This window comes from Homalodisca vitripennis, chromosome 6, assembly GCF_021130785.1.
Source record: "Homalodisca vitripennis isolate AUS2020 chromosome 6, UT_GWSS_2.1, whole genome shotgun sequence".
Classification (NCBI taxonomy): domain Eukaryota; kingdom Metazoa; phylum Arthropoda; class Insecta; order Hemiptera; family Cicadellidae; genus Homalodisca; species Homalodisca vitripennis.
The window spans coordinates 34,294,022-34,307,204 of NC_060212.1; the positions used below are offsets into that span (position 1 = coordinate 34,294,022).

Below are 13,183 nucleotides of genomic sequence, written 5' to 3' on the forward strand. Positions count from 1 at the left end.
GTCGGCAAATGCAGATGTATTGTGACCTGTATTCCGTAGTTCAGTTTTAATATTTAGTGTTGTGTCTAGTTTTTTATGAAGTGCATGTTTTATAGTTAGTGAAGTTGACACACAACATGGTGGTTGTGATTCCTGACTTAAGCGTGTTACAACGCTCTGGTATGAGTTGTTTATTTTAACCTAGTTTGTAATTATGTGTTAGATTAGTTATTTACCTGAAGAAGAGATCAGACTGCAGATCTCAAAACGTAGTGTTACTGATTTTTTGTTTCACTGAACCTCGAACAAAGAGTTTCTGTAACTATTATTCTTAGACTTTTCATAAAACAATGTTGATAATGTATTTAAAACATGGAACTTTTTCCGTTAATTGACCAACAATGCCTTTTTCTTTGGGTTTATAGTATTTTTAGCTCTCAAGCATTAGTGGTCAGCCTTTTGATATTTTATATGTTACTGATCAGTACTACCTTAAGAGATGTTTTTCATTCGCCACCACCCACACATTCGGTGCTACCCCTCGCTGATGACTTGTTTTGTGTGATTTTTTACGAATGAGAGCTAAAAATATTACAAATTTAACAACTTCAGGGCCAAAATCTTACGCTACTTGACAATGTCTAGATGAGACTCTGGCACTATAAGGATTTTAAAAAAAGCACTGGTGGTCAATTAACAGAAAAGGTTCACAAGTTTGGAGTTCTGCAGAGGAAAACTAAGACGCATGAAAACACAAATAAAAATAATCGCTCCCTGTATTGAAAATCTTTATTAGCACATTATAGGCAGTTCTCCACATCAGTTTGGTTACAGACCCATGAGTAGCGAGGAGGAAGACGGAGTAGGGGAGTGTGTCGGGGCACAAGCCTGTCTCACACTCATCTCCCACGTATCAAGCAGTTGTGAGACGGAGAACCGACCGGGCAGTTTGCGCACGCGGGACTCCAGTGCCGCCTGCACGGCGGAGAGGAACTTGGTGGCACTGTACTCGTGCGGGGCGAGGTGACAGCGAGGTGGGGAGCGCGGGTAGTCCTCGGGCACGGATAGGCTGACTGGAGGAACGCAAGGGAGGTGTCGATCGTCCAGCACACAGAGCAGCTGCACGCAGCGCGATCCTGCTTGTTGCGTGGGGTCCAGGCTCACCTGTCGACAGCACACCACTGAGCGTTGCTATACCATCATTAATCGTTGGTACACAAACCAATAAAAACCAATCACCACTTTGTAACGTTTATGGGAATTGAATAAGTGAAAGCAGAGTGAAGTGGTATTTATTTTTTAATTTCTGCACCAATTTTCAGACGACGACTACAGTGGTCCCATCTTAGTTGCTTAAGATTTGTTCACAAAAACAATAAGAAATTCCTTAAATTTGCAATTCTATGTAAAACGTTTTCCCCAAATTTAACAAAGTTTACTTTATGGTACTGTGTGAAGAAACTTGGTAAACAAGAAAAATGTAGCAATAAATGTAAACATGTATGAAATAAAAATGGCTACTGTTATGAAACAGCAATAATGAATCAACAGAAAATGTGTTCAGGCCAATAATTACAACTCACAAAGTAATAGAGAAAATATTGTTTTGTAACATAGCAGATCCTGCAGAGCAATTTGTGTTATCTCTGATGGCACAATATGCGTTCTTGTGTAACCGTAGTAGGTTAGACTACAAAGATTAATTCTAAGGGTTAGACATTTAACACTTACCGAAACTGATAAAAGGGAAACTTAAGTCTTCAATGCGTAAAGCCGAATTGACCTTGCCACACAAGGTAGTTAAACAATACAGAAAGATTATCCTACTTTTTAAGCATCAACCATTTCAAACATTGTAGAGGAGATACTTCTTAAGAACTTATTTTTATTAAACGCATGAGACATGAGTATGTTCCAGTACACTCTCAGACAGAAGATTAAAGATGGCAAAGTGGATCAGAACATGATTGACAGTGCTTTTCCATATTAAAGATAATCCACAACCAGAGAGCCATTTTGCATTGTATAACTATACAACCTAATTTCCCTTAAAATTGGTAGAGAAATTTCCTCTAAAGAAGAAATAAATCGTCAGATAATTAAGGTGGAGGTCAAAATGGGAGGGAGGTATCAAAGGGATTAACAATATCAAATTAATTTTTTTCTCAAATCTATTCTTCTTAGCTTTACACACATTAAGCCAACTGTCAGACACATAAAGTACGAAGACTGAAGAACTGGTTACTGGAGCATCCGTTTTACCAACTGAAAGAATTGTATGAATGGACTAATAACAATGATAGTCTAACTGTTTTATATTAACTTGACAAAATTTTCCATACTAGACTTCCATGACCCTTGTTCTTATCTCTATAATAATGTACAACAGAACATAAATTAAAAAAAAATATATATTAAATCAGTTAACCATATCTACGGAACAGTGCAGTGGTAAGTTACTTTATCTAGTTGTATGGTCGTGATAAAATTATTATTTATATGTCTGGCAGTTGGTGTTTTGGGTATTAATCTGAGAAAAAAAAAAACTGTTTATATATTTTTAACTCTTTCGATATCCTCCCATTTTGACATCCACCTAAACTAGCAAAGCTGGCAACTGATTTCTTCCTAAAGGAATTCCTCTATCAATTTAATAAAAAAAAAAAAACAAAAAACTGCAAATTGACTCTCAACTCTTAGTTTTTGAGATATTATTTGTATTCAAAATGCTGCACAATTTACCTTAAACCTTTGGTCAAGTCTGGCTATTTCTCCTTGCAGAACTTCAGGAATATCATCCACTGGCTCCTCTAACTTTTTCTTCTTCAAGGGAGGTGGCAACATCCTAAACATTCAAGACAAAGGTTTACTCTGATGTTCTAGATCTTCACGCAACTACAATGTATGGTGCTTTATTATCATTGCAATGTGGCTGAAGATGTAAAATTGACTGAAACGCGTGACACATATAAATTTTGTATCTATTTGTCTATTGTATCACAAATTATTGTAATATATCAAACAATAATTTTAACTCAATAGCAACAGTCAAGCAACAAAATGCATTAACAATTAACAAGGAAAAATGTATTGTATAAAATATACAGATATAGAATTTTTTTAACAGAGTCCAAACATACAGGTCACAGTAAAAAAAAAAACATAGGTAGAAATATCTTGTAATAAAAATAAATACCATATTTTCACATAATTTTAATATGAATTATTTAATCTGAATTAAAGAATGTATAACCCATGATAACTTGAATAAAAGTTATAATTCATAAAACTTTTCACGCATTATACTATAAAATGAAATTATACAAATTAACACTTCAAAGACCATCAGGTAACACAAAAAGGAAATAAAAAATATATACTACAGGATTTTATTACATTTTTTTATAGGTGCAGGCAAATCACATGTCATGTATTCCACATTTTTAAATTTTACATATTAAAAAGAGACTTTGAGAATAAACGTCTTTTACTTGAAAAAAAAAGATATATATATTTTTATTACTTATGAAGAAAGCCAGACAGGCTTACGACTTTGTTGCTCTAGACACGGGCCAAAGGTACGCTGCAGGGTATGGTTGATGACTGGACTTTGAATGTGGGTTTGCAAGGCCTCCAGGAGAGGATGTTGTTCCCTTAACACTTACTTGATATCGGAGCCAAAGAGAGCCTCTAGACAGAGGCCAAAGGTACGCTGCAGGGTATGGTTGATGACTGGACTTTGAATGTGGCCTGCAAGGCCTCCAGGAGAGGATGTTGTTCCCTTAACACTTACTTGATATCGGAGCCAAAGAGAGCCTCTAGACAGGGGCCAAAGGTACGCTGCAGGGTATGGTTGATGACTGGACTTTGAATGTGGGTTTGCAAGGCCTCCAGAAGAGGGTGTTGTTCCCTTAACGTTGGTCCCGAGCCATCTCCCTGTTAACAGTAAAAACACATCAGGATTTAATTGTAGCTGGATTAACAAACACAACACAGAATTTTTACAAAGTCATAGATAATTTCTAATGAAACAGAGTCTGAAATTGTCAGTTTAAGTCAGAAAAAGCATAGTAATAACTATACAATTCTTAAATTGTATTGCTCTTTTGGACATGAGGCTTTTAATCCATCAAACTGGAGAGGCTAGACTTGAATTTTCTCTTGGGTTCTTGGATGATTTAGTAAATTCACAATCTACATTCTAGAGACTTTTCTTTATACAATACAGTATTTGCTTTGAGATCATCAATACAAAATGAAAATTTGCATAGGCAAGTAAGAAATACAGGGTGTCAATTAAGTCTGGAACCTCTTTTTAAATTTTTAAACCACAATATAAAAAAATACCAAAGTTCACACGTGCTTACTGGTGATAGTAACGCACATATCTGCCCAATTACCGACCAGATAATCCCTTTAGGGGACAGTCCACAAGGAGTCAGACAAAATTCTTAAATAGCAGCATAGGTCAAGTATGGTATCAAATTAAAGGTCTTACTTAGCAGAGTACAATGCCGCAAACCGGAATTAAAAAGGTGGATTAATTCAGTAGTTATAGCTATTTGAATTTTAAAATAATTTACATTGTTAAATTGTTTTAAAATTCAGATAGCTATAACTACTAAATGAATCCACCTTTTGAAGTCCAATTTGCGGCATTGTACTCTGCTAAGTAAGACCTTTAATTTGATACCAAACTTGACCTATGCTGCTATTTAAGAATTTTGTCTGACTCCTTGTGGACCGTCCCCCAAAGGGATTATCCGGTAGGTAATTGGGCAGATGTGTACGTTACTATCACCAGTAAGCACGTGTGAACTTTGGTATTTCTTTCTATTATGGTTCAAAAATTAAAAAAGAGGTTCCAGACTTAATTGACACCCTGTATATGGAAATAATAACACAACAAAGTGCGTTATTTTATAGTCTACAAGTAATACTGTTCCTGACCGATTGTAAGTTTAATATCCTTGAGATCTTTACTGGTATTGAGTAAATATCTAATCGAACAATTCTAATTTAGTTGCAATTTCTGTTTCTACATTTTGACTTACCCGTTTGAGATCCAGTTTCTCCAAAACAACTTCACATTTAAGCAACGTTTCCAGGGGCATCCGCTTGCCTGGTGTTGACAGAATTTCCAGAAGCTTTTTCATCTTGCTCAGCTTCTCCAGATCTGCAGAATCAATGTTTGGTTGAATAAAACAGTAAAAACATTGAATGAAACTGCTTTTCTAGCTGCAAAATTATAGAAACCGTACAGAACTGACTCACCCTCGTTGCCCATACGAGCGACGACGCGGCGCAGGGGCTCAATGTATTTGCTCAGTTGGCGCACCTTGGCCTGGTAGGCCTGCTCCTCGGTCTGACTGTGCGGACTAGGTGTGGGCACAGCCTGTCCTGGCGTGTTGAGCGAACTGCTGGGCGAAGGTGCCATTCCTGCACATCATTTTAACAGGTTGGTATTCGAGGTGTCCCTTTGAATTTGTTTAAGACATATCTAACTGGTCGACAGCAATTCGTCAAAATAAACAGTGGTAACAGCTGTTTAAAAAGTCTACATTTTGGAGCCCCCCAGGGATCAGTTCTAGGGCCTATTTTGTTTTTAATCTTTGTTAATGACTTCTACTCTGGAAATTTCAGTGGTAAGGTGACAGCATTTGCTAATGATACAGCGTTTTCCTATAGTGCATCAACTGTTGAACTATAATTCAAGGATGCAGGATGTCCTAAATAAAATATCTATATGAATTACTTGTAATAAATTATCATTGAATGTATCAAAAATATTATATATGATTTTTTTCTTTGTCCCAGTACAGTAATTTTGGTATATCCTTAAGAATACATTCAATAAATTGCATCAAGGATCTATGTGATTGTAGCATCATTAAGAAATGTATTCTGATTAAGTACGGTATCTAGGTTTGACTCTAGATGGAAACTTATCTTGGAAACCTCATGTAAGTTCTTTGAAAAAATCTCTACAGTCATCACAATTAAATTTGCTTGTATTTTTATATTGTTATTATAGAGCTTGGGTTTGCTGCTTAATTTTTTCTTTCTTTTAATTAAGAAGCTGATGATGACTCCCACCTAAGTGAAAAATTTATTTCTTTTTGGGTTGGTATATTTTTTTCAAGCTGTATATTGTTGTATACTGTATATACATGAACCAGAAAAATAAACACATTTTTTTTATTATTATTATAGGTTAACCCTAGTCAATCGGTCTGTCACGTACAGAGTTTTGTCTACTGAGCTGTTGGGTTTGATTATTTGTATGTTGTGTTGTGATTAACGATGAGGACTAGAAAGATGTAGGAGAAAACATACAAGACAGTGAAGAAAAAAAAGGATTTCAACACAACATTAGGCAATTTAGGTGATAAGAAGTAAACACCGAATACTTTACAATAATTTATCAAATAAGATGTATTAAAATTTCTTACTTTGCCTTGGATGCAAACTACACATATTGTTCGCATTTTTAAAATGAATGGTGTTTTAAGAAGCATTTCAGCTTTTCTTATCATGGCTCATAATTAAAAAAATATTAATGAACGATTTTGATAGATACTCACTTTACTACAGCTGACTGATTGATGAAGTTCATTTTCATGTGATTCATTTACTCGTAATATTGTTTCGCGAGTTCACGTGATAACACTGTGAAAATGAGCATTTCACAACCTACACTGCTTCCACACAACTCACCAACAGAACGCAGAGAAGAGCCCATGCCTGAGGTCATCTGGGGGTTGCCAGGTGATGGTACAAGAGCGGGGGAGGCCACCATCTGATTGCTGCAACACCATACATGCACGTGTAAGACACGGGTCAGACGTTTGTGCCGGGGTGGGTTCCTGGCTACACTGGAAAAACGCACAAATACGCAAGACAACAATTATACTCACGGGGTTGGCATGCCTGCAGGGGATTGTGATGGGGGGGTGGGGCTCTGCTGGAGGAACTGGCTGGGGGCGACATTGCGGGGTCCGACATAGTTTTGACTCTGAGCACCCATCATCATTCCTTCAGCTGTCTGCTTACAACAGTACAAATGTAAGCATACTCAGTTATCCGCACCACACAAACAAGAATTTATTTTACGAATCGGTGAAAAATAACTTGTTACTAACATTAATGATATCACTATGCGCTTTCACCTAACAATGTTCACTTTTTCACAAGTTGCAGAAGTAAATTATTTCTTTTATACTGTGTAAGATGTTAACTGTTAAAAGGGTTATCAAAGTTGTTTGAGACGTTAATTAAAAAAAACCGCTTCTTAAAATGTTTTTATATATATTACATTTGGTATCAATTTACATTAATGTGACCATGGAAAGGTATGTTCATTTTTTGACGTGACAACGTCTTAAATTAGGTTGCGGCTCGGAGTCACTCATGAAAAAGTGTAACGCCCGGGTAACGTTACGATGCCCGTCCAGTAGGTCCGCCGCACGGGATCCGCACGGGATAAAGCAGATAACTGTGGGTCCGCCGCACGGGATAAAGCAGATAACTATGTTTATTCGTGAAAATGTGGAGTGCTTAGATTCGTCATTTACAACAACTACAACAATAAAGGTAAATAATTGTACACTGATATTTCATTATCGTAAACTATGATTGATTGATTAATTGTTAGATTGACACAAAAGTTGAGAAACTGAGTTTATAGAATATGTCATACTATTGACAAATGTTGATAGTGTTAAGTAAATTATTAGTTTAAATCACTCTGCAATCAATCGTAATTCAGTCGATTGAGAAGAAACAGCGCGTATTGCTAGTCAAACATTTAAAATAACAAATTATAACCTCTAACCTGTCATAACAGTGCGACCAAACAAACGAACTAAACCGACCAATCACCACGCGCAGAGTTAGAATTTAACTGTGTTTAGCAAGAATTTCAAATTCCAATTTTAGTAAATGTTTTATTCAACTTTACCATTTACAATAACAAATTTTAATTAATTTCAAATTATGTACAATGTTTTAGTAAACAAAATATATTTCTATAGTTAAAATTTGTGCAATTCTTATTTTCATTCAATTCCTTGTTCCTATTGTGCAATTTAATAATATTCATATCAATAAATATTCTACCGAGAAAAAGACGTTGTCACGTAAAATCTTCGCCCGTAAAACCGACTTTACAGGCAACCATAATTTTTTTTCCTGAAAACTACAATTTTTCCTGAAAACAATAATGAAGAAAAAATTCGTTGGCAACGAAAATCAAAGGAGCTACGATTTTTTTAAATCCTCTGAAAACTCCGTTTTTGACAGTTTCCTATAACTCCGTGTCTGCTCAAATTCAGTATAGCCAGATTTTAAAAACCGATTATCATACCAACAACGAAAAATTATCGTACTTTCATATAAAATAATCGTACCAAACACATTTAATGAAAAAGTATGTTATGTTCGTATAATAATTTATGTTATAATTAACTTTTGGTTTGTTACTTGTATAAATTTGTCAAAAATCTTTCATGGGTAGATAATAACTACCCATCGTGTATCTTACCCGCGCATAAAATCAATGAAATCATCGTACCTTTACGATAATTATCGTACCTCTGGCAACACTATCCATATTTGACAGTTTGGTAATACTCCGCGCCTTCTCAAATAAAGAAGGGACGCCATTTTGAACTACCGTTGTTTCTTCACGTCTATTCTTAACCTCCTAGTTCAATAGTGGCACACCTTTGTGTTGGATGTTCGGTATCTCACGTAGAAGCAATTCGTAAAGACAAGTCTGACTAATACGTTAATCCTGTCAACGATGCCTGCCCGGTGCGCACTGCTTGCTCTTTTAGAAAAAAAATTAACTCGAGCTTGCAAAAGTCGAATCCCAGATCACGTGATGCCCCTGCTCCTTAACGCAATAATGTCCGAAAGGCATAAATATAATACAATAATATACTTTCCCCCCAGTTCATATGCACCTGTGATAATAATACTTGGCTATAAATGCCCAACCCATGAAAAAAGTCCATTTTCCATGGTCACGCTAATGTAAATAAATACCTTACATTTTATTAAACCGTTAATATAAAATGTGAATAAAAAGTGGTTCACTATTTTATTTATATAATTTGATATTATATTATGGTATAGCTTTGTTTGGTGGTCAAACTAAAAGAAAAGAAAAAAAAACCAGGAATAATAACAAGAAATTTCAAAGAATGATAACACTAAAGGTGAAAGTTGTTAACTCACAAAATAAAAATAGATGAAAATAAAATGTTTCAATTATTAACCCTTTGTACACCGTAAAAGGTTACACTTTAAGTGTTCATATACTAATATTTTTGTAACACTCAATTTAAAATAATATTAATTTTTAAATTTATCAGTTCATTTTGTTTTGGTTTTGTTGGTATACAAATTAATATAAATATGTGTTAGTATGAAAATATTTATTTTTGTAATTTATATTGATTGCATGTATTTTATATATATATATATATATATATATATATATATATATAGAGAGAGAGAGAGAGAGAGAGAGAGTAATTGCAATGATAAACCAATTTATTTCTTTTGGACTACGTAATTATAATAAAAACAGTTATAAAACTATTTTAGTTCGGATAGTAGTTATTTTACTACACTAATTATAAAGTATGAAATACAAATACAATATAATAAGAATTAAAATAATATTTGAAAGTTATTCACGAATTACTCATTATTACACATAGTTCCAGAAATGTTATACAATTAATTATGAATCACTAATACAAGATAGCAAGATAATACAGGGTGTTTCAAAAAGAATATATGCATTACAAAGCATTATTTTGTCCAAATTATCGATCGCTGCACCTAGGCTCAGCTATTGGAGAAACTAATACGTAGTCTAGTTTATATTAATAGCCACTAGATGTCAGTTGTCTTATTTTTTTCTTGGTAACCGTCATATGTTTAAAATGGCTGCTCCACAGCAGAAATCATTTTACGTTCTCGAGTTTGCAAAGTGCAATTCCGTGATTACAGTGCAAAGACGTTTCAGGTTGAGGTACCAAATTGATCCTCCAAATGGCAAGTGGTATTGACAGTTTGTGGATACAGGATGTGTATGTAAATGAAAGAGTCCTGGCCACCCTCGTGTTCCTGAAGAAAATGTTGCACGAATTTAAACTGTTTTCTAACGCAGTTCTTTAAAATCAACTTGTCGTGCTACTCGGGAGTTACAACAATTTGGCGTGTTTTGAGACATCGGTTGGTTATGAAGCCGTACAAGTTACAGTTGTTACAAGCTCTGCGTCGTGATGAAAAAAGGCAAACTTGAAACTTTTGTAAGAATATAACTAGATTGTTAATGCTATTGACAATTATAACAATTTTGCACAACGCATTGAAGTTCATGATGAAGTGACTTTCCATCTCAGTGATCAGGTAGACAAACACAATGTTCGAATTTGGGGCCGACAAAACATGCAGCCATTGAACATGTACGAGATTCACCCAAAGTCAATGTGTTTTATGCGATATTCTGTTTACAGCCCATTCTTCTTTGACGGAAACACGGTTAACGGTCAGCAATATCTCGGTATGTTACAAAAAATTGGTTGTTTCTGAAGGTGTTCGAAGACAACTTCATTTTTCCCCAAAACACTGGAGTCACCAAGTGCATGATTACCTGAATGACTATCAGGTACTCTGCAGGTACTCTATCAGGTAATCATCAGACTCTATCGAACCATTGGACTGTTCGTCAAGAAGCTGGATTTGACACTCTGTGACTTTTACCTGTGGGGTTTCATCGGAGACAACGTTTATGTACCACCACTTCCACAGAATTTGAAAGAGTTGAAGAATCCATACTGTCATCAATGACGAAGGACATGCTTGCCCGAGTATGGGAGGAATTTGTGTAACAATGTGATATTGTTTGTGTCGCTGATGACGGACATATTGAATTTGAGAGTATTTTATCTGTATCTGAGAGGTTCATAAATATGGCTGTAAATTTTCATATTCATACGTCTCAAAGCCTAATAAATGTATATTTGCATTAAAAATATGTATATTATTTCAACACCCTGTACTTCACCATTCAAAATACTAACCAAGTACAAAGTTATAAACTGTATAAAACACCAAATGAAGTCACATGTAAATTTTAAAGTATTGTACTTTGACAACACTTACCTTTCTCTGGGGCATGTGTCCCATCTGTCCTGAGATAGGACTTCCCATCTGTCCAGGCATGGGTCCCATCGGTCCCATCTGTCCTCCCATAGGACCCATTGGCCCTCCCATTGGGCCCCCCATGCCCATTTGTGGTTGCATTGGCCCCCCCATCGTGCTGTTCATCTGGCCACCCATAGGACCCCCCATTGTCCCCATCTGACCGCCCATCTGGTTACTCATCTGTCCTATCACGTTGCCCTGTAATAAGATAACCTAATTAATTAATTACTTAATTTATCGCCTATCACATGCAATGAAAATGGTTTTAAAATGTTGCAGCAGTATAAACTAAATCTGTAATGTAGAATTTTGTGTTCAACCAATCACAACATTATTGATTATATTATTTAAAAAAAAAATCCATAACATAGAATAAATGCAAATACAAACTGTAGAAATAATAGCACATATTGAAACTGATGTAATTGTGGAGTGTAGCATTTTATGGTATTAACTATTATGCTAAGTGAATGTTGAGTTTAGCTCCTGTTCAACTTCGTCTTAGTGCAGCATCTGAAATCCAAAGGGACAGTGAACTGGAGCTAAAGGCAACATTCACACTGAATCAACCCTTCCCACCATAGCTACATTATGTATCATGCTAACACAGCTTAACACATTCACTAAGACTATATACTGAGTGAGATTGACTATTTTCACTACGAGTGTGTTGCGGTAAACGTGTTAAACTTGACTTCTACCATGGAAAAAAGTGGAACAAGATTTCAACAAATAAAATGTTGACCAAAATGTAACAATCTAAGTATAAATCTAATAATTTAGCATTATAAGTATGCAAGGGTAAACTTTGAACAAAATAAAGAACGTTGAAAATTACTCAATATAGCATATTACAATTGAGTACTAATGCCTAGAATATTTAATGGAATATCCTGCAAAGAACAAATTATAATGTGAGTACTTTACACAAGATAGATACATATTACAAAGTATCGGTTTTGTAGTATTGGGTGTGAGCCGATTCCAATGAGAAGGAGGAGAGTAAAGAGGATGCAACAAAAGGATCTACTGATCTTTAAGAGAGAATGTTTAGAAAGATCGATGCAATGCAAGAGCTGTACACAATTAAGTGCAGCCAATCTTTCAAAAGTAACAACACGTGTGTTGCGCTTTTTAACGGAGTCTATTCATCAAATTCTGCAAAGTGAACATCTGCGATATTAGGCCTTCACATCAAGCTCGAACTATCCTCTGTCTCCATCTCAGTAAAAATCTACGGATTATCATATATGCAGTCCTTCAAAGAAGTGGCAATCTTACTGATCCTGAAAATCTGTTATGTTTTCAATATATTTTTCCACTGATATGGCAACTTATGACATAATGTATTATAAGCTTGTTTATTCCGGACCGGAAGTGATCTGGATAAATAAATAGGTGGAAAAGAGTAAAAACAATAGATTACAGATTATAAGAAGTTCATCTATATATATAAAAATGAAACTGTTCGTGTGTAACAGCATCACTCACAAACGGCTGGACGGATTCGCCTAATTTTTTTTTAATTTGTTCGTCTTGATCTGTAGAAGGTTATAGGATACTTTTTATCCCTTTCCCGATTCAGGATTTCCGCCCCACTGGTTACAGAAATACCCGTAAGAAATGCATTGCAGCAAACATATGTTATTAAGTGAAAGAGTCTTTTCAAATTTTTAATCAGCTGTTCTTTGTAAACATATATAATGCGACAAAAAATATATTTATATATAATTTAATTACTATTTTAAATTTCTTTACACTTATAGTTTTAAAGCATAGAGTAAGCTTAAGAGAAACGACAAATTTTGTTTAAACTGTTTCTGCAATCACTGTTAAACATAGACTTTACTATCCAGATAATACAATTCAAATTTGACGTAAAAATTCACCTTTAACTGCAATATTTATTTAATATAAACCATGCTCATGCTTGATCAGAAGAGCAATGCAGATATCATAATTACTATCTTACGTTGGCTAC

General features: G+C 35.0%; 1 protein-coding gene across 1 annotated transcript in view; it reads right to left on the bottom strand.

The window, feature by feature from the left end:
- Positions 1-753: 753 nt before the first annotated feature.
- The window catches only part of LOC124364255 (mediator of RNA polymerase II transcription subunit 15), a 35,597-nt gene continuing 23,167 nt past the window's right edge, over positions 754-13,183 (bottom strand). Inside the window, exons 7-14 of the mRNA XM_046819595.1 lie at positions 11,161-11,400; positions 6,897-7,024; positions 6,697-6,785; positions 5,254-5,418; positions 5,034-5,155; positions 3,773-3,915; positions 2,722-2,824; positions 754-1,143 (exon numbers count right to left, since the gene is read on the bottom strand). Coding sequence (XP_046675551.1) covers positions 808-1,143; positions 2,722-2,824; positions 3,773-3,915; positions 5,034-5,155; positions 5,254-5,418; positions 6,697-6,785; positions 6,897-7,024; positions 11,161-11,400 — 1,326 coding nt within the window. The 3' untranslated portion in view covers positions 754-807. The remainder of the gene's footprint in view (positions 1,144-2,721; positions 2,825-3,772; positions 3,916-5,033; positions 5,156-5,253; positions 5,419-6,696; positions 6,786-6,896; positions 7,025-11,160; positions 11,401-13,183) is intronic.